Source organism: Rhinoderma darwinii, chromosome 13 (genome assembly GCF_050947455.1).
Source record: "Rhinoderma darwinii isolate aRhiDar2 chromosome 13, aRhiDar2.hap1, whole genome shotgun sequence".
Taxonomy (NCBI): Eukaryota; Metazoa; Chordata; class Amphibia; order Anura; family Rhinodermatidae; genus Rhinoderma; species Rhinoderma darwinii.
Genome location: NC_134699.1, coordinates 32,654,520 through 32,680,321, shown reverse-complemented (window position 1 = coordinate 32,680,321; position 25,802 = coordinate 32,654,520). Strand labels below are relative to the sequence as shown.

The 25,802-nt window shown below is 45.6% G+C and overlaps 1 protein-coding gene across 5 annotated transcripts in view; it reads right to left on the bottom strand.

Annotated features, from left to right (window-relative positions):
* The window catches only part of CPNE1 (copine 1), a 97,696-nt gene that overhangs the window by 3,460 nt on the left and 68,434 nt on the right, over positions 1-25,802 (bottom strand). For 4 of the 5 annotated variants that reach the window (XM_075845338.1, XM_075845339.1, XM_075845340.1 and 1 more), the window contains 11 exons: positions 23,654-23,725; positions 20,481-20,564; positions 20,235-20,324; positions 18,182-18,280; positions 17,832-17,918; positions 16,698-16,757; positions 15,699-15,832; positions 12,115-12,169; positions 10,983-11,034; positions 1,396-1,529; positions 676-912 (listed from right to left, as the gene is read on the bottom strand). In XM_075845338.1, the coding sequence (XP_075701453.1) occupies positions 676-912; positions 1,396-1,529; positions 10,983-11,034; positions 12,115-12,169; positions 15,699-15,832; positions 16,698-16,757; positions 17,832-17,918; positions 18,182-18,280; positions 20,235-20,324; positions 20,481-20,564; positions 23,654-23,725 (1,104 nt within the window). Of the gene's footprint in view, positions 1-675; positions 913-1,395; positions 1,530-10,982; positions 11,035-12,114; positions 12,170-15,698; positions 15,833-16,697; positions 16,758-17,831; positions 17,919-18,181; positions 18,281-18,324; positions 18,421-20,234; positions 20,325-20,480; positions 20,565-23,653; positions 23,726-25,802 lie in introns of all 5 variants that reach the window. The other variant, XM_075845342.1, reaches the window with a different exon arrangement.

The window sequence follows — 25,802 nt, the reverse complement described above, 5'->3', positions numbered from 1 at the left end:
GCCTCGCTGCAGGACAACTGTCCCGTACTGTAATCATGTTTTCAGTACGAGACAGTTGTCCTGCAGCGAGGCAGGGACTCCTAGCATCGTACATAAGTATGATGCTAGGAGCCCGGCTCCCTGCACTGTGTTCGGTCCGGTACTTGCGGTCGAAATACGTCCATCAATTACGGACGTAATTAATGTGTGTGCACATACCCTAACACTACCAGGATAATAAGCTGTGCAAAATTGACTTTTTCTTCAACCTAAACTATGCAACAAAAATTTGAGTTTGAAAAAATGTGAGCATTTGCATATTTTGATAAAATGCTTTGCGGTCATCTTGAGCTATGCAAAGGAATAAATTAAGGTGCACGTACAGCCAACTTTTAGAAAGATAATTTTATACAACTGAAGCAACACAAAATGAATAAGACTAGATATTTATCTATTGACAAATTGTTCTAAGTGTAAGTTCTGTTGAAATTTGAATACCAGAGAAGTGACTGAGCCAGAGCTGATATTACTTCAAATTGTGGGATTCCACACCTAAGAAACATGCTCAAAATATAAATCATTGCATATGAATTATTATTTATGAGATTAGTCATAAAATGTTGCAAAAGTCATACTAAAACTTCCACTGTAAATATAAAAACCAAGAGGCTCATCACCATAAAAATGTAAACTTACATTTTGGAATTGTCGGAATGGCACAAACTGGACAATGTCTCTGGCCGCAGGCTCCCCGCTTGAAGATTTCAGAACTCCATTGTCTCCATCAAGAAATTCCATTGCTTTAAAATCCGCACTTCCCACACCAATAATGATGATAGACAAGGGAAGCTTAGAAGCTTGGACAATAGCGTTTCTGGTATCATTAAGATCTGTGATTTCCCCATCCGTGATGATTAAGAGTACAAAGTATTGCTGGGAACATGAAAAAAAAAACAAACAAACAAAAAAAACGCAAATTAGTTTTATGGCGAACATTCCATAATTACAGCAAACATTTTCAAAGAATATATATTATAAGGATGACAGAGAGTAAGCAGCAAATGGCTTGTTTATATACAGTTTGCATACAGACACATTTTCTGGAAATACCCACAACTGCAACACCAAGGAGAAGCTGGAGGGGAATGATGTCTGAGGTCTAAATAAACTTGGGGTAATGCTAAAGAGATGGTAATTAAAATAGTGCCAGCCTGAAAAACAGGTAAGTTGGCTACACCTAGTATATAGACTAAAGGGGTCTATATGAGCACCACAACCAAACTCAGTTACTGACCGCATTAGAAAAAATAATAAATTATATAATAAGAGTAGTTCGTTATTCTAAACTCAAATAACCCATTGAAAAAAAATGCAACTAAATCATAGTATATTTAATAAAACAACATTTGTACTCACAGATGCAGTTTTCTGCTGTCCCACAGAAGCTGCAAACCTGGTCACGTGGTTAATAATGGGAGAGAAGTTTGTTGGGCCATACAGACGGACCTGTGGCAAGGCTTGACGGTATGCATCCACAATGCCTTGTATACCTGATGATATAAAGAATAGATTGTAAGCTCTTGTGAGCAGGGCCCACACTCCTCTTGTTTAAATTGTTAATTCAATCACTATGTAATGTCTAATATTGTCTGTACATGTTCCCTCTGAATTGTAATGTGAGTGCTGTAGAATAAGTTGGCGCTATATAGATAATTAAAAAAGACATTAAAAATATTCAGCACTCAAAATACTATAAAACTGTTTTCTAAGTATTTAAAGAGGCTGTCACCATGTTTCATACTTCCCTATCTCCTACCTAGTCTAATCGGCGCTGTGTTGTAGGTAACTAGTGTTGTTTTTTGAAAAAAACTTAGTGACAAAGCAATGAGCATTTTAACATTTATGCTTTTTTTACTTTAACAAAGTGGGCGTTGTAAAGAGAAGTGTATGACTGACCAATCAGCATCATACACGTGGGGTGGGGGCGAGGGTGGGGTGGAGGGAGGGGTGGAGGGAGGAAGGGAGGGGTGGAGGGAGGGGTGGAGGGAGGGGTGGAGGGAGGAAGGGAGGGGTGGAGGGAGGAAGGGAGGGGTGGGAGGGGTGGAGGGGGGAAGGGAGGGGTGGAGGGGGGAAGGGAGGGGTGGAGGGGGGAAGGGAGGGGTGGAGGGTGGGGTGGAGGGGGGGAGGGTGGGGTGGAGGGGGGAAGGGAGGGGTGGAGGGTGGAGGAAGGGGTGGAGGGAGGGGTGGAGGGGTGGAGGGAGGGGTGGAGGGAGGAAGGGGGGGGTGGAGGGAGGAAGGGGGGGGTGGAGGGAGGAAGGGGGGGGTGGAGGGAGGAAGGGGGGGGTGGAGGGAGGAAGGGGGGGGTGGAGGGAGGAAGGGGGGGGTGGAGGGAGGAAGGGGGGGGTGGAGGGTGGAGGAAGGGAGGGGTGGAGGAAGGGAGGGGTGGAGGGTGGAGGAAGGGGGGGGTGGAGGGTGGAGGAAGGGGGGGGTGGAGGGTGGAGGAAGGGAGGGGTGGAGGGAGGAAGGGAGGGGTGGAGGGAGGGGTGGAGGGAGGAAGGGAGGGGTGGAGGGAGGGGTGGAGGGAGGAAGGGAGGGGTGGAGGGAGGAAGGGTGGGGTGGAGGGAGGAAGGGTGGGGTGGAGGGAGGAGGGGTGGAGGGTGGAGGGAGGAAGGGAGGGGTGGAGGGTGGAGGGAGGAAGGGAGGGGTGGAGGGTGGAGGGAGGGAGGGAGGGGTGGAGGGTGGAGGATGGAGGGAGGGGTGGAGGGAGGAAGGGAGGGGTGGAGGGAGGAAGGGAGGGGTGGAGGGAGGGAGGAAGGGAGGGGTGGAGGGAGGAAGGGAGGGGTGGAGGGAGGGAGGAAGGGAGGGGTGGAGGGAGGGGTGGAGGGAGGGGGGGGTGAGAGAGAGTGCGAGTGTGTGTGAGTCTGTGAGAGAGAGTGCGTGTGTGTGAGAGAGTGCGAGTGTGTGAGTGTGCGAGTGTGTGAGAGAGTGCGAGTGTGTGAGAGAGTGCGAGTGTGTGAGAGAGTGCGAGTGTGTGAGAGAGTGCGAGTGTGTGAGAGAGTGCGAGTGTGTGAGAGAGTGCGAGTGTGTGAGAGAGTGCGTGTGTGAGAGAGTGCGTGTGTGAGAGAGTGCGTGTGTGAGAGAGTGCGTGTGTGAGAGAGAGTGCGTGTGTGAGAGAGAGTGCGTGTGTGAGAGAGAGTGCGTGTGTGAGAGTGAGCGAGAGCGCGTGACACACACACACTCTCAGAGTGAGAGAGAGACACACACACACACACTCTCTCTCTCACACACACACTCTCACACACGCTCACTCTCTCACACACACCCCCTGAGAGAGTGAGGGTATGTGTGAGTGAGAGAGTGACTGTCACACACTCTCTCACAGTGTGTGTGTGTGTGTGTGTGTGTGTGTGTGTGTGTGTGTGTGTGTGTGTGTGTGTGTGTGTGTGTGTGTGTGTCAGTCACTCTCTCACTCACACATACCCTCACTCTCTCAGGGGGTGTGAGAGGGGGGGTGTGAGAGGGGGGGTGTGAGAGGGGGGGTGTGAGAGGGGGTGTGTGAGAGAGTGTGTGAGAGTGAGAGAGTGTGTGAGAGTGAGAGAGTGAGAGAGTGTGTGAGAGTGAGAGAGTGTGTGAGAGTGAGAGAGTGTGTGAGAGTGAGAGAGTGTGTGAGAGTGAGAGAGTGTGTGAGAGTGAGAGAGTGTGTGAGAGTGAGAGAGTGTGTGAGAGTGAGAGAGTGTGTGAGAGTGAGAGAGTGTGTGAGAGTGAGAGAGTGTGTGAGAGTGAGAGAGTGTGTGAGAGTGAGAGAGTGTGTGAGAGTGAGAGTGTGTGTGAGAGTGAGAGTGTGTGAGAGTGTGTGTGAGTGAGAGTGTGTGTGAGTGAGAGTGTGTGTGAGTGAGAGTGTGTGTGAGTGAGAGTGTGTGTGAGTGAGAGTGTGTGTGAGTGAGAGTGTGTGTGAGTGAGAGTGTGTGTGAGTGAGAGTGTGTGTGAGTGAGAGTGTGTGTGAGTGAGAGTGTGTGAGTGAGAGTGTGTGTGTGTGAGAGTGAGAGTGTGTGAGAGTGTGTGTGAGTGAGAGTGTGTGTGAGTGAGAGTGTGTGTGAGTGAGAGTGTGTGTGAGTGAGAGTGTGTGTGAGTGAGAGTGTGTGTGAGTGAGAGTGTGTGTGAGTGAGAGTGTGTGTGAGTGAGAGTGTGTGTGAGTGAGAGTGTGTGTGAGTGAGAGTGTGTGTGAGTGAGAGTGTGTGAGTGAGAGTGTGTGTGAGTGAGAGTGTGTGTGAGTGAGAGTGTGTGTGAGTGAGAGTGTGTGAGTGAGAGTGTGTGTGAGTGAGAGTGTGTGTGAGTGAGAGTGTGTGTGAGTGAGAGTGTGTGTGAGTGAGAGTGTGTGTGAGTGAGAGTGTGTGTGAGTGAGAGTGTGTGTGAGTGAGAGTGTGTGTGAGTGTGTGTGAGTGAGAGTGTGTGTGAGAGAGTGTGTGTGAGTGAGAGTGTGTGTGAGTGAGAGTGTGTGTGAGTGAGAGTGTGTGTGAGTGAGAGTGTGTGTGAGTGAGAGTGTGTGTGAGAGAGAGTGTGCGTGAGTGAGAGTGTGCGTGAGTGACAGTGTGAGTGAGAGTGTGTGTGAGAGAGTGTGTGTGTGAGTGTGTGAGAGAGTGTGTGAGAGAGTGTGTGAGAGAGTGTGTGAGAGAGTGTGTGAGAGAGTGTGTGAGAGAGTGTGTGAGAGAGTGTGTGAGAGAGTGTGTGAGAGAGTGTGTGGAGAGTGTGTGAGAGAGTGTGTGAGAGAGTGTGTGAGAGAGTGTGTGAGAGAGTGTGTGAGAGAGTGTGTGAGAGAGTGTGTGAGAGAGTGTGTGAGAGAGTGTGTGAGAGAGTGTGTGAGAGAGTGTGTGAGAGAGTGTGTGAGAGAGTGTGTGAGAGAGTGTGTGAGAGAGTGTGTGAGAGAGTGTGTGAGAGAGTGTGTGAGAGAGTGTGTGAGAGAGTGTGTGAGAGAGTGTGTGAGAGAGTGTGTGAGAGAGTGTGTGAGAGAGTGTGTGAGAGAGTGTGTGAGAGAGTGTGTGAGAGAGTGTGTGAGAGAGTGTGTGAGAGAGTGTGTGAGAGAGTGTGTGAGAGAGTGTGTGAGAGAGTGTGTGAGAGAGTGTGTGAGAGAGTGTGGAGAGAGTGTGTGAGAGAGTGTGTGAGAGAGTGTGTGAGAGAGTGTGTGAGAGAGTGTGTGAGAGAGTGTGTGAGAGAGTGTGTGAGAGAGTGTGTGAGAGACTGTGTGAGAGAGTGTGTGAGAGACTGTGTGAGAGACTGTGTGAGAGACTGTGTGAGAGACTGTGTGAGAGACTGTGTGAGAGAGACTGTGTGAGAGACTGTGTGAGAGACTGTGTGAGAGACTGTGTGAGAGACTGTGTGAGAGACTGTGTGAGAGACTGTGTGAGAGACTGTGTGAGAGACTGTGTGAGAGACTGTGTGAGAGACTGTGTGAGAGACTGTGTGAGAGACTGTGTGAGAGACTGTGTGAGAGACTGTGTGAGAGAGTGTGAGAGAGAGTGTGTGAGAGAGTGTGAGTGAGAGTGTGTGAGAGAGTGTGTGTGAGTGTGTGTGAGTGAGAGTGTGTGTGAGAGTGAGAGTGTGTGTGAGAGTGAGAGTGTGTGTGAGAGTGAGTGTGAGTGAGAGTGAGAGTATGTGTGTGAGAGTGTGTGTGAGAGTGAGAGTGTGTGAGAGTGAGAGTGTGTGTGAGTGAGAGTGTGTGAGAGTGAGAGTGTGTGAGAGTGAGAGTGTGTGTGAGAGAGTGAGTGAGAGTGAGTGTGTGAGTGTGTGAGAGAGTGAGTGTGAGAGTGTGTGTGAGAGAGAGTGAGTGAGAGTGTGTGTGTGAGAGTGAGTGTGTGTGAGAGTGAGTGTGTGAGAGTGAGTGTGTGTGAGAGTGAGTGTGTGTGAGAGTGAGTGTGTGTGTGAGAGAGTGAGAGTGTGTGAGAGTGTGTGTGTGAGAGAGTGTGCGAGAGTGAGAGAGAGTGTGCGAGAGTGAGAGAGAGTGTGCGAGAGTGAGAGAGAGTGTGCGAGAGTGAGAGAGTGTGCGAGAGTGAGAGAGTGTGCGAGAGTGAGAGAGTGTGCGAGAGTGAGAGAGTGTGCGAGAGTGAGAGAGTGTGCGAGAGTGAGAGAGTGTGCGAGAGTGAGAGAGTGTGCGAGAGTGAGAGAGTGTGCGAGAGTGAGAGAGTGTGCGAGAGTGAGAGAGTGTGCGAGAGTGAGTGAGTGAGTGTGTGAAAGAGTGAGAGTGTGAAAGAGTGTGTTAGAGTGAGAGTGAGTGTGTGTGAGTGTGTGTGTGTGTGAGAGTGAGAGTGTGTGTGAGAGTGAGAGTGTGTGAGAGTGAGAGTGTGTGTGAGTGAGAGTGTGTGAGAGTGAGAGTGTGTGAGAGTGAGAGTGTGTGTGAGAGAGTGAGTGAGAGTGAGTGTGTGAGTGTGTGAGAGAGTGAGTGTGAGAGTGTGTGTGAGAGTGTGTGTGAGAGAGTGTGTGTGTGAGAGTGTGTGTGAGAGAGAGTGAGTGAGAGTGTGTGTGTGTGAGAGTGAGTGTGTGTGAGAGTGAGTGTGTGAGAGTGAGTGTGTGTGAGAGTGAGTGTGTGTGAGAGTGAGTGTGTGTGTGAGAGAGTGAGAGTGTGAGAGAGTGAGAGTGTGTGAGAGTGTGTGTGTGAGAGAGTGTGCGAGAGTGAGAGAGAGTGTGCGAGAGTGAGAGAGAGTGTGCGAGAGTGAGAGAGAGTGTGCGAGAGTGAGAGAGAGTGTGCGAGAGTGAGAGAGTGTGCGAGAGTGAGAGAGTGTGCGAGAGTGAGAGAGTGTGCGAGAGTGAGAGAGTGTGCGAGAGTGAGAGAGTGTGCGAGAGTGAGAGAGTGTGCGAGAGTGAGAGAGTGTGCGAGAGTGAGAGAGTGTGCGAGAGTGAGAGAGTGTGCGAGAGTGAGTGAGTGAGTGTGTGAAAGAGTGAGAGTGTGAAAGAGTGTGTTAGAGTGAGAGTGAGTGTGTGTGAGTGTGTGTGTGTGTGAGAGTGAGAGTGTGTGTGAGAGTGAGAGTGTGTGTGAGAGTGAGAGTGTGTGTGAGAGAGAGTGTGTGTGAGAGAGAGAGAGAGAGAGAGAGAGAGAGAGAGAGAGAGAGAGTGAGTGTGTGTGTGTGTGTGTGTGTGTGTGTGTGTGAGAGAGTGTGAGAGAGTGTGAGAGAGTGTGAGAGTGTGAGAGAGTGTGAGAGAGTGTGAGAGAGTGTGAGAGAGTGTGAGAGAGTGTGAGAGAGTGTGAGAGAGTGTGAGAGAGTGTGAGAGAGTGTGAGAGAGTGTGAGAGAGTGTGAGAGAGTGTGAGAGAGTGTGAGAGAGTGTGAGAGAGTGTGAGAGAGTGTGAGAGAGTGTGAGAGAGTGTGAGAGAGTGTGAGAGAGTGTGAGAGAGTGTGAGAGAGTGTGAGAGAGTGTGAGAGAGTGTGAGAGTGTGTGAGTGAGTGTGTGAGTGAGTGTGTGAGTGAGTGTGTGAGTGAGTGTGTGAGTGAGTGTGAGTGTGTGTGTGTGTGTGAGTGTGAGAGTGAGTGTGTGTGAGAGTGAGTGAGTGTGTGAGAGTGAGAGGGTGTGTGAGAGTGAGAGGGTGTGTGAGAGTGAGAGTGTGTGAGAGAGTGAGAGTGTGTGAGAGAGTGAGAGTGTGTGAGAGAGTGAGAGAGAGTGAGAGAGAGTGTGAGAGAGTGAGAGAGAGTGTGAGAGAGTGTGAGAGAGTGTGAGAGAGTGTGAGAGAGTGAGAGAGAGTGTGCGAGAGTGTGCGAGAGTGAGAGTGTGTGAGAGTGTGTGAGAGTGAGAGAGTGTGTGTGAGAGTGAGAGAGTGTGTGAGAGTGAGAGTGACTGTCACACACTCACACACTCACACATTCACACACACTCAGTGAGAGTGCGTGTGTGAGAGAGAGTGCGTGTGTGAGAGAGTGCGTGTGTGAGAGAGAGTGCGTGTGTGAGAGAGAGTGCGTGTGTGAGAGAGAGTGCGTGTGTGAGAGAGAGTGCGTGTGTGAGAGAGAGTGCGTGTGTGAGAGAGAGTGCGTGTGTGAGAGAGAGTGCGTGTGTGAGAGAGAGTGCGTGTGTGAGAGAGAGTGCGTGTGTGAGAGAGAGTGCGTGTGTGAGAGAGAGTGCGTGTGAGAGAGAGTGCGTGTGAGAGAGAGTGCGTGTGTGAGAGAGAGTGCGTGTGTGAGAGAGAGTGAGTGAGAGTGTGTGAGAGTGTGAGAGTGTGTGTGTGAGAGAGTGAGAGAGTGTGTGAGAGTGAGAGAGTGTGTGTGAGAGTGAGAGAGTGTGTGAGAGTGAGAGAGTGTGTGTGAGAGTGAGAGAGTGTGTGTGAGAGTGAGAGAGTGTGTGTGAGAGTGAGAGAGTGTGTTCGAGTGAGAGTGACTGTCACACTCACACACTCTCACACATTCACACACACTTTGAGTGAGAGTGTGTGTGAGAGTGTGTGTGAGAGTGTGTGTGAGAGTGTGTGTGAGAGTGTGTGTGAGAGTGTGTGTGAGAGTGTGTGTGAGAGTGTGTGTGAGAGTGTGTGTGAGAGTGTGTGTGAGAGACTGTCACACACTCACACACGCGCGCGCGCGCGCACACACACAGAGAGAGTAAGTGTGTGAGAGAGTGCGCGTGTGAGAGAGTGCGCGTGTGAGAGAGAGCGCGTGTGAGAGAGAGCGCGTGTGAGAGAGAGCGCGTGTGAGAGAGAGCGCGTGTGAGAGAGAGCGCGTGTGAGAGAGAGCGCGTGTGAGAGAGAGCGCGTGTGAGAGAGAGCGCGTGTGAGAGAGAGCGCGTGTGAGAGAGAGCGCGTGTGAGAGAGAGCGCGTGTGAGAGAGAGCGCGTGTGAGAGAGAGCGCGTGTGAGAGAGAGCGCGTGTGAGAGAGAGCGCGTGTGAGAGAGAGCGCGTGTGAGAGAGAGCGCGTGTGAGAGAGAGCGCGTGTGAGAGAGAGCGCGTGTGAGAGAGAGCGCGTGTGAGAGAGAGCGCGTGTGAGAGAGAGCGCGTGTGAGAGAGAGCGCGTGTGAGAGAGAGCGCGTGTGAGAGAGAGCGCGTGTGAGAGAGAGCGCGTGTGAGAGAGAGCGCGTGTGAGAGAGAGCGCGTGTGAGAGAGAGCGCGTGTGAGAGAGAGCGCGTGTGAGAGAGAGCGCGTGTGAGAGAGAGCGCGTGTGAGAGAGCGCGTGTGAGAGAGCGCGTGTGAGAGAGCGCGTGTGAGAGAGCGCGTGTGAGAGAGCGCGTGTGAGAGAGCGCGTGTGAGAGAGCGCGTGTGAGAGAGCGCGTGTGAGAGAGCGCGTGTGAGAGTGCGCGTGTGAGAGTGCGCGTGTGAGAGTGCGCGTGTGAGAGTGCGCGTGTGAGAGTGCGCGTGTGAGAGTGCGCGTGTGAGAGTGCGCGTGTGAGAGTGCGCGTGTGAGAGTGCGCGTGTGAGAGTGCGCGTGTGAGAGTGCGCGTGTGAGAGTGCGCGTGTGAGAGTGCGCGTGTGAGAGCGCGCGTGTGAGAGCGCGCGTGTGAGAGCGCGCGTGTGAGAGCGCGCGTGTGAGAGCGCGCGTGTGAGAGCGCGCGTGTGAGAGCGCGCGTGTGAGAGCGCGCGTGTGAGAGCGCGCGTGTGAGAGCGCGCGTGTGAGAGCGCGCGTGTGAGAGCGCGTGTGAGAGCGCGTGTGAGAGCGCGAGTGAGAGCGCGAGTGAGAGCGCGAGTGAGAGCGCGCGTGAGAGCGCGCGTGAGAGCGCGCGTGAGAGCGCGCGTGAGAGCGCGCGTGAGAGCGCGCGTGAGAGCGCGCGTGAGAGCGCGCGTGAGAGCGCGCGTGAGAGCGCGCGTGAGAGCGTGCGTGAGAGTGTGTGTGAGTGACTGTCACACACTCGCGCGCATGCACACACACAGAGAGAGCGTGAGAGCGTGCGAGAGCGTGCGAGAGCGTGCGAGAGCGTGCGAGAGCGTGCGAGAGCGTGCGAGAGCGTGCGAGAGCGTGCGAGAGCGTGCGAGAGCGTGCGAGAGCGTGCGAGAGCGTGCGAGAGCGTGCGAGCGTGAGCGTGCGAGAGCGTGAGAGCGCGTGAGAGCGTGCGAGAGCGTGAGAGCGTGAGAGCGTGCGAGAGCGTGCGAGAGCGTGAGAGCGTGCGAGCGTGCGAGAGCGTGAGAGCGTGCGAGAGCGTGAGAGCGTGCGAGAGCGTGCGAGAGCGTGCGAGAGCGTGCGAGAGCGTGAGAGCGTGCGAGAGCGTGAGAGCGTGCGAGAGCGTGAGCGTGAGAGCGTGCGAGAGCGTGAGAGCGTGAGAGCGAGCGAGAGCGTGAGAGCGCGCGAGAGCGTGAGAGCGTGCGAGAGAGCGTGTGTGAGTGAGAGAGAGTGTGTGTGAGTGAGAGAGAGAGTGTGTGTGAGTGAGAGAGAGAGAGTGTGTGTGAGTGAGAGAGAGAGAGTGTGTGTGAGTGAGAGAGAGAGAGTGTGTGTGAGTGAGAGAGAGAGAGTGTGTGTGAGTGAGAGAGAGAGTGTGTGTGAGTGAGAGAGAGAGAGTGTGTGTGAGTGAGAGAGAGAGAGTGTGTGTGAGTGAGAGAGAGAGAGTGTGTGTGAGTGAGAGAGAGAGTGTGTGTGAGTGAGAGAGAGAGTGTGTGTGAGTGAGAGAGAGAGTGTGTGTGAGTGAGAGAGAGAGTGTGTGTGAGTGAGAGAGAGAGTGTGTGTGAGTGAGAGAGAGAGTGTGTGTGTGAGTGAGAGAGAGAGTGTGTGTGAGTGAGAGAGAGAGTGTGTGTGAGTGAGAGAGAGAGTGTGTGTGAGTGAGAGAGAGAGTGTGTGTGAGTGAGAGAGAGAGTGTGTGTGAGTGAGAGAGAGAGTGTGTGAGTGAGTGAGAGAGTGACTGTCACACTCTCACTCTGTGCGAGAGAGTGCGAGTGTGTGTGTGTGTTATATATACATATATAAAAACTCATTTCGCAAAAAAATTATTCCCATACAGCTACAGTGATGGAAAAATAGACTTATAGCAAACAAGACAATTAGTGTAGTCTTTAATGCCAAAATAGGCTCAATCCTTAAGGGGTTAATGTGGCATGATACTAGAGGCATCTTACCTGCACAGTAAGGGTTGCTGGGGTTAAAGTTTAAGGCAAACTCATGAGATACCTGAAATTAAATAAATAGTGTTCGGTCAATGTACTGAGAAATTTAACTAAAGCGACAAACTCAGTCTCGATCGAGGCGACTTATTTAATAACTTGCCACAAAGGCTTCAAGTGTGAAGTAACAGAGAAACCTAAGCCTTAAATAGAATGGAGAAAATGTATCAATAGCATCGTTTTATGAGACGATACAAATTGATCCATGTTTAATAAAATGGTGCACTTAGAATTATAAAATTTGTTGCAACTCAATAGACATGTTAGACAGACACTTTTCAAAACCGTTGAAAGCAGCAAAAAGTTTCTAGCACAAATGTGGAGGCCAGAGTTCAAGTACATTCTTCAGATAGATGGCCTGATGTCCTTAATATGGGAGTGCAATAAGACATTGCCGGTGCCAAACCTGGAAAATAACCTTTAGGCCGAATGCTCACGTTGCGCATTACAGTACCAGCAAAGTCAATGAGATTTCCAGAAATCTCATATCCATGCTGCGTTTTTTTTCTGCAGATAAATTGACTCGCAATGCATATTTTCGGTACCGCAGCATGTCAATTTATCCTGTGATTCTGCTTGCGAATTCTCTCTCCCTAGTTCTAAAGAAACACGCAGCAAAACCCGCAGCATGAGAAAAACACAGCTATTTACGCAGCAAAACGTGAAAAACGCACGCTCCAGTGTGGTTTTTACCTGCGAATTTTCCGCAGCAAAATACTCAACGTGTGCATGTAGCCTTACATTTTGTGCAAGGTGAACACCACTTGTGACTTTGCAGCAACAGGCAACACTTTGCACCAAAGTAAAGTACTAACACAATCCATTGACGTTTTTGGCATTTCGGCAGTTGCGTCAAGCAAAACGGTCAATGACAATTGAGAAAGAGCAGACCACATTCCCGGTGTGCTCGGTCCTTCTCCCTTCCTCAGCTGTGTTTGACGTAACAGGGAACCCGATCTGTCATAAAATATCAATGAGTGGAATACCCTTTTAGTGGCATAATGCACTGTAGATAGGATAAATACAATTTCCAGTAGAATATATATACATTGTGGAGAATATATAGTAAATTACTAAATCTTCTTACCTGCCAGTTTGGTGGAACCTGGGCTCCAAATCCAAAGGCTGGGAACTGTTTGTCTCTGTAAGCCAGAATTATTACGGCAGAGCTTAATATCACACAAAGCAAGTTCAGGTACAAAAATAAAGAGCGATACCTTTACAAAAAGCACAATTCTCTTGAGAGAGACAGAGAGAGACTTCAGCTGAAAACTTTCCACCAACTGTGATCCCTACAAAATCACTTTGACGGTTAGTTTATAAAGTTACTTAAATACTGCGGGTTTTCCGCAATGGAATTCATTGCGGAAAAGGCGCAGCAAATACAGTAGCAGCAAAGTGGATGGGATAAAACAAACCTCATCCACATGCTGCGTAAATACTGAGCGGAAAAACAGCTCAGAAATTGACCTGCGTTGCAGAATTTTATTCCGCAACATGTCAATTGTATTTGTGCAAATGCTGCTTATTTCTTGTGGATTTTCTCCATGGAGTTCGATGGGGAGGTAAATCCTGCAACAAATAGCATTTGTTGCGTTTTTTTTTAACGGTGGGTTCACGGCGATTCCACCGCAAAAATGCAAGTAAAAAAAAATAACAACCTCATACTTACCCAGAAGTCTGCGTTCCTCCCTCCAGTGCAGCCTCCTGGGACGACGTTTCAGCCCATGTGACTGCTGCAGCCAATCACAGGCTGCAGTGGCAGTCACATGGATGATGTCACATGGAGGTCGGCCTGGATGATGCTTCATCCCATGTGACCGCCACTACAGCCAATCACAGGCTGCAGAAACTACCTGGGATTAAACATCATGCTAGCAGGCCAGCTAAGTGCTGCAGTTTTCCACAGCGGACATTCCGACCGAAAAACTTCCGCAGCATTTACAGTAGCAGCAAAGTGGAGGAGATTAAGAAAATCTCACGCCCATGCTGTGGAAGAAAAAACGCAGCGTAAATGTTACTACAGGGTGGGCCATTTATATGGATACATCTAAATAAAATGGGAATGGTTGGTGATATTAACTGCCTGTTTGTGGCACATTAGTATATGGGAGGGAGGAAACTTTTCAAGCTGGATGTTGACCATGGTGGCCATTTTGAAGTCGGCCATTTTGTATCCAACTTTAGTTTTTTCAATGGGAAGAGGGTCATGTGACAGATCAAACTTATCGAGAATTTCACAAGAAAAACAATGGTGTGCTTGGTTTTAACGTTACTTTATTCTTTCAGGAGTTATTTACAAGCTTCTCTTTGTTTACAGCCATTGACATGTCGCAGAGGTTAACACGTGAGGAGCGGATAGAAATTGTGTTGATGTCTGGTGAACGCAGTACCCGGGTCATTGCAGCAGATTTCAATACAAGACACCCTACGAGACCACCCTTCTCCCATGCTACAGTTTGCAAACTGCTTGCCAAGTTTCGTGAAACTGGTTCAGTGTTGGATTTGCCCAAATGTGGACGCATGAAAACGGTCACTAATGAAGAAACATCAGTGGCTGTCCTAGCTTCATTCAGCAAGAGCCCGCAGCGTAGCACTCGCCGCATGTCACTGGAGAGTGGCATCAGTTGAACATCCCTTCGGCGGATATTCGCTACTCACAAATGGCACCCTTACAAACTCCAGCATCTCAACGAGGATGACCCAGATCGGCGCACTGAATTTGCAGAATGGGCAAAACAAAAATTGGAACAGGACCCTCCGTTTACACAGAACATTTTGTTCAGTGATGAGGCAAACTTTTATGTGAATGGTGAAGTTAACAAACAAAACCACCGCTATTGGTCTGACACTAACCCACATTGGATAGATCCCTCCAAGACTGTTGGAACACAAAAATTGATGGTATGGTGTGGTATATGGGGTACAAAGATAGTGGGGCCATTCTTAATCAATGGAAACCTCAAGGCCACGGGATATCTGAAATTGCTACATGATGATGTGTTCCCCTCTTTATGCACTGAAGCTGGCACGTTCTCTGAGTTTTTCCAGCAAGATGGTGCACCACCACATTATGGGTGTCAGGTCCGAGCATTCCTAGATGAACAGTTTCCTGGAAAGTGGATTGGTCGTCGTGGGCCAGTTGAATGGCCCCCTAGGTCTCCCGATCTGACCCCCTTAGACTTTTGTCTATGCTGTGACGATACGAGATGTGCAGCAAATGAAACTACAGATACTGGAAGCCTGTGCTAGCATTTCTTCTGCGGTGTTGCGATCAGTGTGTGAAGAGTGGGAGAAGAGGGTTGCATTGACAATCCAACACAATGGGCAGCACTTTGAACACATTTTATAAGTGGTCAGAAACTTGTAAATAACTCATGAAATAATAAAGTAATGTTAAAACCAAGCACACCATTGTTTTTCTTGTGAAATTCTCGATAAGTTTGATGTGTCACATGACCCTCTTCCCATTGAAAAAACTAAAGTTGGATACAAAATGGCCGACTTTAAAATGGCCGCCATGGTCAACACCCAGCTTGAAAAGTTTCCCCCCTCCCATATACTAATGTGCCACAAACAGGAAGTTAATATCAACCATTCCCATTTTATTTAGGTGTATCCATATAAATGGCCCACCCTGTAGATTGACCTTCAGTGCAGAATTTAAGTCCGGAGCATGTCAATTTATGCTGCGTTATTATTGCTTTCCTGTTGTGGGTGTTCCCCATGGATTTCAGGGACTATAAAAATAATCATACTTCCCCAGAACTCTCTCCTTCCTGCAGTCCAGCCTACTGGGGTCACGTTGCATCCCATGTGACCGCTGCAGCGCCACATTGTAGGAGGCTGGACTATGCGCAGAGAAGAGGAATAAGTAGGATAGTGCGTTGTTATTCTTCTCCCCAGCGCATTTTCCACAGCAGAAGCTCAGTTTGAAAAATCGCACCACATTGTGCTGTGGTTTTTCTGACAGAATGTACTGCAGGTTCCAGGTCTGATACGTGGCGACATTTTTACGCAGCATATCCGACCCCTGGCAACTCGGCCTTAATCTAGCCGACTATTAAACTAGGCAGAAAAACGACATATATTTAAATATAATATTTCATTATAAGTTCCACCCAAAAATGTAAAAAAATAAAAAGTATGGGCCTTTTGAATAAATGTTTCAGGAACAGGTTGTAAAACGGTCACTAAGTTATTGGAACAACATGAAAGTTTGTCAGATTTCTGAGAAGTTAATTCAAAATTGACAACCATTGTGGCTGCAGTTCCTTGTTTCACTTTGGCAGTGAGGGCCACCACGACAAGATAAGGATGGCAAGATCTCTAAACAAAACCATGTATTCTCTAACTGCTGATCGCGTTTTTCGGCCATTGCCATGGAGTGACGCGGGCGAAAAACGCTTTCTCTGCCTCCCATGTCAATGGCAGGTCAGAGACGGAAACCCCTGAAGAAAGGGCACGACTGTTTTTCCAGTGAGCGTTTTTTCCGCTTGTGGGAAAAAAACCGCCTCCCATTGAAACCTATGGGAGGCGTTTTTGGCGCGGTTTCTGCTTCAAAAACCGCACCAATAAACTGTGAACAGGGCCTTTAAAAGTTTTTTTTTAGTGGAAACTCAACTTTATGGACTACATAGGTGAATGAAAAGCAACAGGGGAGAATCTTACGTGTCGTAGTCCTGGATCACATTACCCACACACCAAATTGCAGACAGGTATTCGTTGACACCACTTGGGCTGATGAAGTGTAATGAGTCCGGTGATTTGGGATCTCCATTGGAGCCAGTGAAATCAATTCCTACCTAAATATAAGAAACATGAGCAAAGAATAATAAAAAAAAGATTCTGGGGGTGGTCCAGGAAAAACTATACACCAATTTAGTGTGCTAGGTGCAGCCCTTTCTTACTGATGGAGGGGGAGGGGGTGACACGCAATAACACCCGCACGTGGTCTAGCACTGTTTTTGGAAGACAGGATTTAGGCTGGGTTCACACGAGCACATTAACGTCCGTAATGGACGGACGTATTTCGGCCGGAAGTCCCGGACCGAACTCAGTGCAGGGAGCCGGGCTCCTAGCATCATCGTTATGTACGATGCTAGGAGTCCCTGCCTCTCTGCAGGACAACTGTCCCGTACTGTAATCATGTTTTCAGTACGGGACAGTAGTTCCACGGAGAGGCAGGGACTCCTAGCGTCGTACATAACTATGATGCTAGGAGCCCGGCTCCCTGCACTGAGTTCGGTCCGGGACTTCCGGCCGAAATACGTCCGTCCATTACGGACGTTAATGTGCTCGTGTGAACCCAGCCTTAAGCAGTAAGATTTTATTACTACAAATGAAAGGCAATATTGGAGACGAGATTAATGAGGTCTACTATTTTTTTGGTCCCCAGTTCAGTTTCATTTACCTGTAACCTGTCCTCCGTCTCCATACAGGTAGGTTGGACAGTCTATGAACTACCATTGCTACGTATTGTAGAAAAACTGAAAATGTACACATCTCTTTATCAAAAGGTATGTACAATTTAGACCAGAAGTCTATTTCTTTGTGGGATTTGTCTCCAGCCTTATGACAGTATAAGAGATGGCATCCGACATCAGATTAAAGTTATGTGGTCACTGGAGTGGAGCTTTAAAGCCAATTTATAGGTGTAAAATGACTTACTGTAAAGTTGATCTGGCAACCACCCATCACATAATCCAGGAAGGAATACGCCACGTCTATCTAAAAAAGGGAGAAGACTACGTTAAACGTACCAGCTAGAATATTGAAAGATGTGTGACCGGTGTACACTACAAGTAACATAGTCACCATGTTTTGTGATATATTTTATCGACTGAAACAAATGGTTTATTCTAGGATAACCCCTATTGATGGGCATAACTTGACCGTTTTCGGTCTAATGATATCTTCCGATGCGGTACAGTCTTTTTGCCGTGGATTTTACTACAGAGTAGCTGAGGATTTCCACCCATGCATCCGCATCAAAATCTGTGGCTTTTCCGCAACATAATGAGCATGGTGCAGATTTAAAAAATCCGTAGCATGCTTATTTTCGTGTGGAAAGCAATCTTTACATGTATGCCACTAGAAGTCTAAACTACGACTTTGCACGTCACAAGGATCATGCATCCAAAGATTGCTGCGTCGTGCTGTAAACATCTCGGTGACAAAAGGGTCGTTGCGACCAGCAAATTTCCACGACAATCTGCAAGAAATTCATTAAGTTTCGATTTCTTGCAATGTCAAGTAGCGGTAACTTGTGACTGGCTATGCGGCCACATTCACTTACATTACGGATGTATGCAGCATGAAACGGCTCTAACTTTTCCTCAGTGTGGAATATCAGGTTTTAGGACTTGTCCACACAACTGAATTGCTGCAGAAAACATCTGCAGCAATTCCGTTGAAAGTAGTAGACTTTGCGCTGCGGCAAAAACACACTTTTTAGCATTTTTAACTGCAGAAAATGGTGCGTATTTTGCAGCGTTTTTCTCAATGTTGGGAGATATGGCGAAATCTCTGAAAAACGCAGCAATTCAGTCCACTTTCCACAGCAGGAATTGACATGCTGCGGTACTTAAAATACGCAATGCAGGTCAGTTCCTGCTTGGAATATTTACGCAGCGTGTGGATGAGATTTGTTAGATCTCATGCACTTTGCTGCTACTGTATTCCGCTGCGTTTTTCCCGTCCGCAATTCCGCTACGTGTGGATGAGCCCTTACGGTGTCTGGTTTTGAGCATAATTTAACCCGTCACATTTCTTTAGTTCAACGAACAACATAAATTAACTTACTTTGCAAGATTTGACCCGAACAATACCAGAGTTCTTATAACTCTTCTTCTTCTGCTTCTTCTGGGGATTAATGCATTCAAACTCCACCTATACAAAAAGGAGATTCCAATAGTTAAGAGCCCAAATATTAGCAGAAGCTCTGATCAGCTAAATCACAACATGCATTTATTGGTCAGGGAGTATATGCAAATATATAACCAGCAGCATAAAATGACAGAGCATTAGATATTTGCATGATTGTCAGGCTTTTAGAATTAGAAGTAATCAGACTGCTCAGTGGCCCCATAGCAAAGAAGAAATTAAAGTAATAGTAACAAAGTTATGAGTAAAAAACATTAAACAGAGCTCACCGGAGAACTTCCTCCTGCTTTCTGCAGCTGAGACAAGTTAGTCTCAAATATCCCTATCAAGTCATGAGAGCCATCGCTATCATAATCAGTACAGTGCACCTAGAGGAAGAGAGGCACGCAGTGAGAAAAGGTTATGGGCTCACCGCTTGCTCCTGAGCTCCCAGCAGCTTGGATGTGATGCACTCGAGTTCTCCTATGAGATCAGAGCTGGAGCTGTCGTCATGATCGCTAACTGAGACCTGACATTAAAACACATTAGTGAGCCGAGGCACACAATTATTATTATTATTATTTATTCTTAAACCTGTGGAATATTTAAAATTTAAAGCAGAAACACACCAACACCACAACATATCACCAAGCACTTGTAACAAATAAGACATCTCACCAGTGAATCACATTTTTATCTTTTGGAAATAATGTTTTACATTTCCATAGAAAGAAAGTTACAAATTTTTTGTCTATGTTTACACCTTCTTTTATTGCACGTTCTGATCTATAGATCAGCAAATGATCCCAATATTATATCCCAAACATGTCCATTAGGGGGCCGACACATTTCAAGACATTGTCCTTTTGGTGCATGTTTGGCCACTATAAACTGCATAACTTTTTTTACCACTGTATTGGAAATAGTTGTCTACACTCACCCTTTTTTTTTTACAATAAGAATTGCTGGGTGATTGTACGTATATTACGTAAGCTAGGGTCATACGTTACGATATATGCCAGACCTTAAGTTTTTAGCCTTTTATTTTTTTTTAAGGGTCTAGCATATATCGTAACATGTGACCCTAACTTACATCACCCAGCAATTCCTATGGGGGGGATGGGGAGCCAACATTTTTTTTTCTACTGCATTTTAACTCCTTTGTACCGCAGTCATCATTTATGAACCCTTTTTTTTTTTTTTTCCCGCGTTACAAAAGCCATAAACTTTATTTTTTTGTGTAACAAGTTGTAATTTTTAAATGGAATTATGTAATGCACCGTATAATGTACTGGGAAACTGAAAAACCTGTGTGTGGATGTTTTTAAGGTTTCGTTTGTACAATGTTTACCGTGCAGTAAAAAGGACATTAACATTCTGTGGGTCAATACGATTACGGCGATACCAAAGTGATGTTTTTTTGGGGGGTTTTACTACTTTTACAAAAATAAAAAATGTGTTGTGTGTCACCTTATTCGGAGAGCCATACCTTTTTATATTTCTGTAGATTCAGCGGTGTGAGGGTTTGTTTTAGCAGAGCGTGCTGTATCTTAATGGTACATGCGACTTTTTGATCTCTTTGTATTCAATTTTTAGGGGTGCTAAGGGGACAACAAAACAAAAAAAAAAAAAAAAAAAAAAAAAAGCAAGCTATTCTGGCATTTATTTTATATGGCCTTCACCATCTTGGTTAAATATTCTATTAGAATAGTTAAGGCTTTTATGGACCAAGCGATACCAAATTATTTTTTATTTATTAATTTTTTAAAACTTTACTTTAAATGGGAAAAGGTTTTTCTTTTATTTTTTTGGTCTCCCTAAGGGCATGAACAAAAGATCCACAATATATTGCAATACTTATGCAGGGTTTATAGGAGGAGAAATATGACAAACCTGGGGCCTTCATTAGGGCTCCAGGCTGCCATGAGAACTATTGGCACTCCAAGATCACGTCGTGAACGTGGGGAGTCAGTCAATGGGAAGACAGAGGAACTGCCCACCTCTAACAGGTGAAGATGCCATGGTTGCTATTGAACGCAACATCTTAGTGGTTAAACATCCAATTCCGATCCCGACTGTTGCAGTAAGGTGTCAGCTGTAACATACACCTAACATCCGCTGAACATGACGGCCATGACGTACAATTACCATGGGTAACAATGCTATTTTTACTTATGAGTGTATTAATACATGATATCTAGCATTTATTCCTGATGCTTTATTACTGGAGAATTTTTGTTACATTTTTGGATAATTTGACATTCTGAACCTCTATGTGACACCTCCCTCCCCTAAATTGTCAGTGAAATGCAAAAAACAGTACTTCACATTTCTGGTACTTACCTTGATTGGTTTGTTCAAGTCCCCGCCACATAAACTCTGCAGAGGAACACTAAACTTCTTCCAGCAGGGATTGAGATTGTTCTTGATAACCTGTAGCAATAAACAATATATGTATATTATGTCAATAAAAATGGCAACATGAGTATTCTGCACAAAAATTGCAGATATCGGTGTTGAAAATTAAATACAATTCTCAGCAAAACCAATGGTGACCGTGGTAAAAGAGCAGTAAATCCCTAGTAGTACCTCTGATCTGTAAGCCAGCTGCCAGGACCCATCATCTCCTTGTCTAAAAAGTTCCAGGAATGGATCAGATTTGCCAAGAAAATCCTATAGAGGGTCAACAAAGTGAAAATGTAAAAACCAGGACTCCAAACCGTACAAAATAATAATTAAAGTGGATCTGTCACCACATTTCACAATTGTAAATGCATACATTATTAAATAGATCTTTTAGACCTGATGAGACGGTTGTATTTACGTAGAAAATTTGTAAGGGTATGTTCACACGGCTTATTTTCAGTAAACGCTTAATTGATTTCAATGGGAAAAACTGCGTTTTGTTCCCATGGGGCGTTTTCTTACGTGGCCGTTTATAAAAAAAAAAAAAAAACAGTGCGTAAAAAAAATGCCCCGTAAAGAAGAAATGCATGTCACTTCTGGAGCCATTTTTCATTGGGTCAAGAGAAAAACAGCTCCAAAAACAGCCGTAAAAAAGGACGCAGCAAAAAAACGCTCAAAATCAGAGGCTGTTTTCCCTTGAAAACAGCTCCGTATTTTACAGCCGTTTTTTGTTTGCCGTGTTAACATACCCTTAGAATGCCTGCATTGTCAGTGAAATAAAGCAGAAGACTGAGTTAGAAGCTGAAATGCTATAAAAACTGCTGCTGGAAGACAAGCGCTCTCACTCTATAGCAAGGGAAACTGCAGCTTGTACTGAGCATGTGCGAGGTTTCCGCATGGCACGGGGGAAGAGCGACACTTAAGATCAGCTCTAGGTGCAAGAAGATTGACATTGCATCATGCATATACCTAGTCTCATAAAATGCTCATTTTAATATCTGGCAGGAAAACGGAGAAAGGATTAGATTATTATTGCATGAATATACATAATATATACACATTCTGGCATGAATTTTCAAAGTGAGTACATCAGTCTCATCAGGTCTAAGGGGTCTATTAATAATGTATGCTCTTTTTATTATAATATGTGTAAGATACCAATTTATTATTAGTGTAAGTTACCAAGGAAACAAAGTAGTAATAACATAGTGCTCCAGTCAATGTAATTGTAATATTGAAAGTGTATAAAAATTGTGTACAAGTATTCATTTTTCAGAACCAGTCTCACTAGTAGTAAATATATACAAGGGACAGCAAATGAGAAAAGTATGAACTAGTATAATGGTCTGCTTTGTAATCTTCTCTTTATTACAGAACAGCAAAGCAAGACCTGAAGATCTGCTACTGTATTATGCTGCCCTATAAACAACAGTCACTTTAAAGTGCGAAGATCTCCCCCTACACAGAAATTTCCTTGGACGTGTACACTCCCCTAGGTTTATTTCATGGAGAAAAAGTGGTGACTAAGCCACTTAACTTTGTTTGGGCAATGAGTAAATGGCAATCACATTATTAAACGTTTAGTCCATATTATTACACATCATATCTGGAGCGCCAACATATTTTGAAGAGCTGTACAGAGAATGCACACACATCGGTTTCAATCTCAAAGGTAGAAAATTAACCTGAGCACGTTTACATTATTCTCGACATGATTCATTAGGTAAAGATAAACGAGAACGTTACTGTTGATCTTAATAGATTGTGCACACATAAAAACAGCTGTCGGCGAGAGATCAGTAAATATTAATGCCACTTGTAGCAATATTTACATGCCTCTGCAATGATGATGCCTGCTGGAAAGGGGAAACTCCTCCCAGATTAGCCTCTGAAAAATTTTTCAAACGTCGTTTTGTTTATTTGGGGCTTAAAAGGGGTTGTCTCAAGACAACGCCTGTCCATTATGTCTTAAGGCATAAATAGGGCATACATATCCGCTCTCCGGACGTGTGAGTTTTAGGAATTGCACAACAATGCTAAAAAAAAAATAAAAAATTATCTCAAAGCCTTACATGAGCTTGACTGGACTAATGCTGCAGATACACGCGGGCTGCGCCTGGCTTTATAAAAGAGACGTGAGTATGTTTGTGTTGCTGGCAATGCTGAAGTCGGAGTTAAAGAGGCTCTGTCACCAGATTATAAGTGCCCTATCTCTTATATAATCTGATTGGCGCTGTAGATTTAGATAACAGTGGTTTTTATTTTGAAAAACGATCATTTGTGAGCAAGTTATGAGCAATTTTAGATTTATGCTAATTAGTTTCTTAAAGACCAACTGGGCGTGTTTTTACTTTTTACCAACTGGGCGTTGTACAGAGGAGTGTATTACGCTGACCAATCAGAGACATACTCTGCTCATTGCACAATCACACTGTAACAATGGGCTGGAACAGTGAAAGAAGCTGGGCTGGAACAATGAGAAGTGTAAGACGCTGATTGGTCACTGATTGGTCAGCCTCATACACTCCTCTGTACAACGCCCAGTTGGTAAAAAGTAAAAACACGCCCAGTTGTCTATTAAACTAATTAGCATAAATCTAAAATTGTTCATAACTCGGTCAAAAATGATCGTTTCTCAAAATAAAAACCACTGTTATCTACATTACAGCGCCGAATCACATTATGTAGGAGATAGAGAACGTACAATCTGGTGACAGAGCCTCTTTAAGCCTACATTAACAGGAGCGTATCAGATTCACGCGCGTTGCGTTATGCATCGGTGTGCTTTGTGAGTGGCATACGTTATTCACGCACTTGCAAAGCACATCTTTTTTTATTTTAAATTGAATTGATGTGCAAACCACGCACCGCACACGGATGTGCATCCGTGTGCTGTGCATCCGTGTGCTGTGCGTGGTTTTCACGCACCCATTGACTTCAATGGGCGCGTAGGTGCGGGACTGTGTGAAAACGCCTGCATGTCTGAACGGTCCCATTGCTGTGCGTGATTTCCATGCACAGCACACGGACGTTAACAACGTTCGTCTGAAGGAGCCCTAAGAGGAACAGATATAGCTATCCAGTTTGGCTTTGTGTGAATGCAAGTGTCCATCACAAGCCATCGTGCCCTACACACGGACACTGATCAATCAGTGTCGTCTGACTTCACAGGGACATCCTACTGATAAGTGGAATGGCAATCCATTTATACATTTTCAGATCATCCGGAATTGTTTTGTGGGAAACTCATTTGAACAGAATGACAATGTGCAAGTAGCGCTGCATGATTACTACCAGGACTATCCGGTGAAAACTAGCTTATTATTCATTATAATTCCTAACAAATATGCAGATACCTTTTTATCTAGATTCCTAGCTTCCACTTCAAGATTTACAACTCGAGTGTCCTTGATTTCTTCGGCGTTTATCTAGTAGAAAAGAATAAATCTCAAATTATAGCAACAAACCAGGCGACACTGTTTGGTTATGCAAATTGTTTAGATTAGCTAAATCAGACCAATATCCAGAGCTCGAGGCAAGTCATGAAAAACATCTTTTTGTGATGGAATTTTTCATTCAAAGCATCTCTGAAAACTTCAGTAAAGATTTTGCAGATACTTTGGCAGTCTGAAGTAAATACATGCTGTAGATGTGCAATAGGATAAGAATACAATTCCAATTAATTACAGGCTTGGATGTAATTAGATAAAATAAATAACTAATTATAGCTATAAAAGAATTCTAAAGGAATGCTCAAAAACAAAAAATACTAGAATTACTCTACAATGATCCCAGGGAGTTTGGCTGCAGAGAGTTTATTTACTTTGGGCCGTCACACAGCACAGATTTGGTACAGTTGCTGCATGCACTTTGACAAGCCAAAACCTTTTTCACATTACAAGAAGGATGAGGAGAGGTTAAACACCAGTCCGTAATCCCATATTCTGTTGGACTAAAGACGTAAGAGGCCGTAACGTGTTCCTGCAATTCCAAAAATTGCTAATTAGACAAGACAATCATTGTATGATCATGCTAAAAAAATGTATTATATTAAATGGGAAAAGTATTTAAGGATAATGCATTTAAAAAAAAAAAAAAAAAAAAAAAAAAAAGAAAGGAAGACCACCCACTATTAAAAAAGGGATATTCTTATCTCAGACATTTATGGTGGATTCCGTAACGCAGACACAGCTAAAAAGTATTTTAGATTGGATACCCAGAGACTGGGAGAGAAGCATTGTAGTGGGTCTTCCTCTGTGTAGGTGTCCCCTGTTAGCCCTTGCGTCCTTCACCTCTGTCAGTCTGGCCATTCTCCCTCCTATAGTTCTGTTCAGCGACGTGCAGCTCACTGCAGCGCCACTGAACACATTGTAGCTTTCCTGGTCATCAGGGAGACGGAGTTCCCCAGGCCTGGAGGGATGATAGCAGGGTTAGCTTGTTCCGAGAACAGCGCTGAAGTGGCGTAGTGATGCCCCGCCAGCTGAGCAGATTGGCTGGGTGCCGAGAAGGAAGGAGATATAGGAGCAGGGTTGCACAACCGAGAAGGAGACCGCATGAGAAGTACAGGACACTACAGCAAATTTCAAAACGGTCCGGAATTTCTATGAAAATATGCAACAAGCTATTTAATAAATGAATACAATATTAAATCTGTAATATTTAATATTTTTATTTTATGGCTGGAGTTGGTACATTTCTAGCCCTGGTGCAAAATACTTAAACATACAAAAAGTATATCAATTTGGTATCGCTGTAATCGTAACAACCCATCAAAATAAGTGATGGATTGGCTGTTTTCATCCATTCCCCCAGAATAAAAAAAAAAAAAAAAGTTACGCAATAAATTATAAGCACCCCAAAATTGTGGTAATAACTTACTCATTTCGCAAAAACCATATAGCAAAAAAATAAGTTATTCCTCTTGGAATACAGTGAAAAAATAAAATATATAATAATAATAATAATATACTGCTTGGCCCTGAATGCCCACGATAGACTGAACCTTAAGGGGTTAATTAGAAAAGTGTGTGTAAACACTAATTAAACTTACATGTATGAAATGTATTTTATTGATGAAAATTGCAACTTCAGCCGGGGGAGATTTAGCAAAACTGATTCCGGGGGAACGTTGGAGCAGTTGCCCAACCAATCAGGTTATAGTTTATTTGAAAAACGGATCTTGGAAAAAAAAAAAAATGAAAGCTGGAAGCTGATCGATTGCTATGGGCAACTGATCCATTTTTTTTTTTACCAGTATTAGGAAATCTCCTCCATAGGAGGGAGAACAAGGGGAAGATAATAGAATATTTTTTTGCTCTTTTTAGTTTTTACTCCTTAGTGTTCCTGTAGCAATTATTAATTATAAAGTTGTCAGGAGAAATACCCCACTGCCCTAGTAAGAGAACAGTTTGATGAGCCCTACGTGATGTTTTTACACTGGTATATTGGCCAGGGAAAAGGACACAAGAGCTGCGATGAAGAAACAAAAGATTCATCTCCCCATCC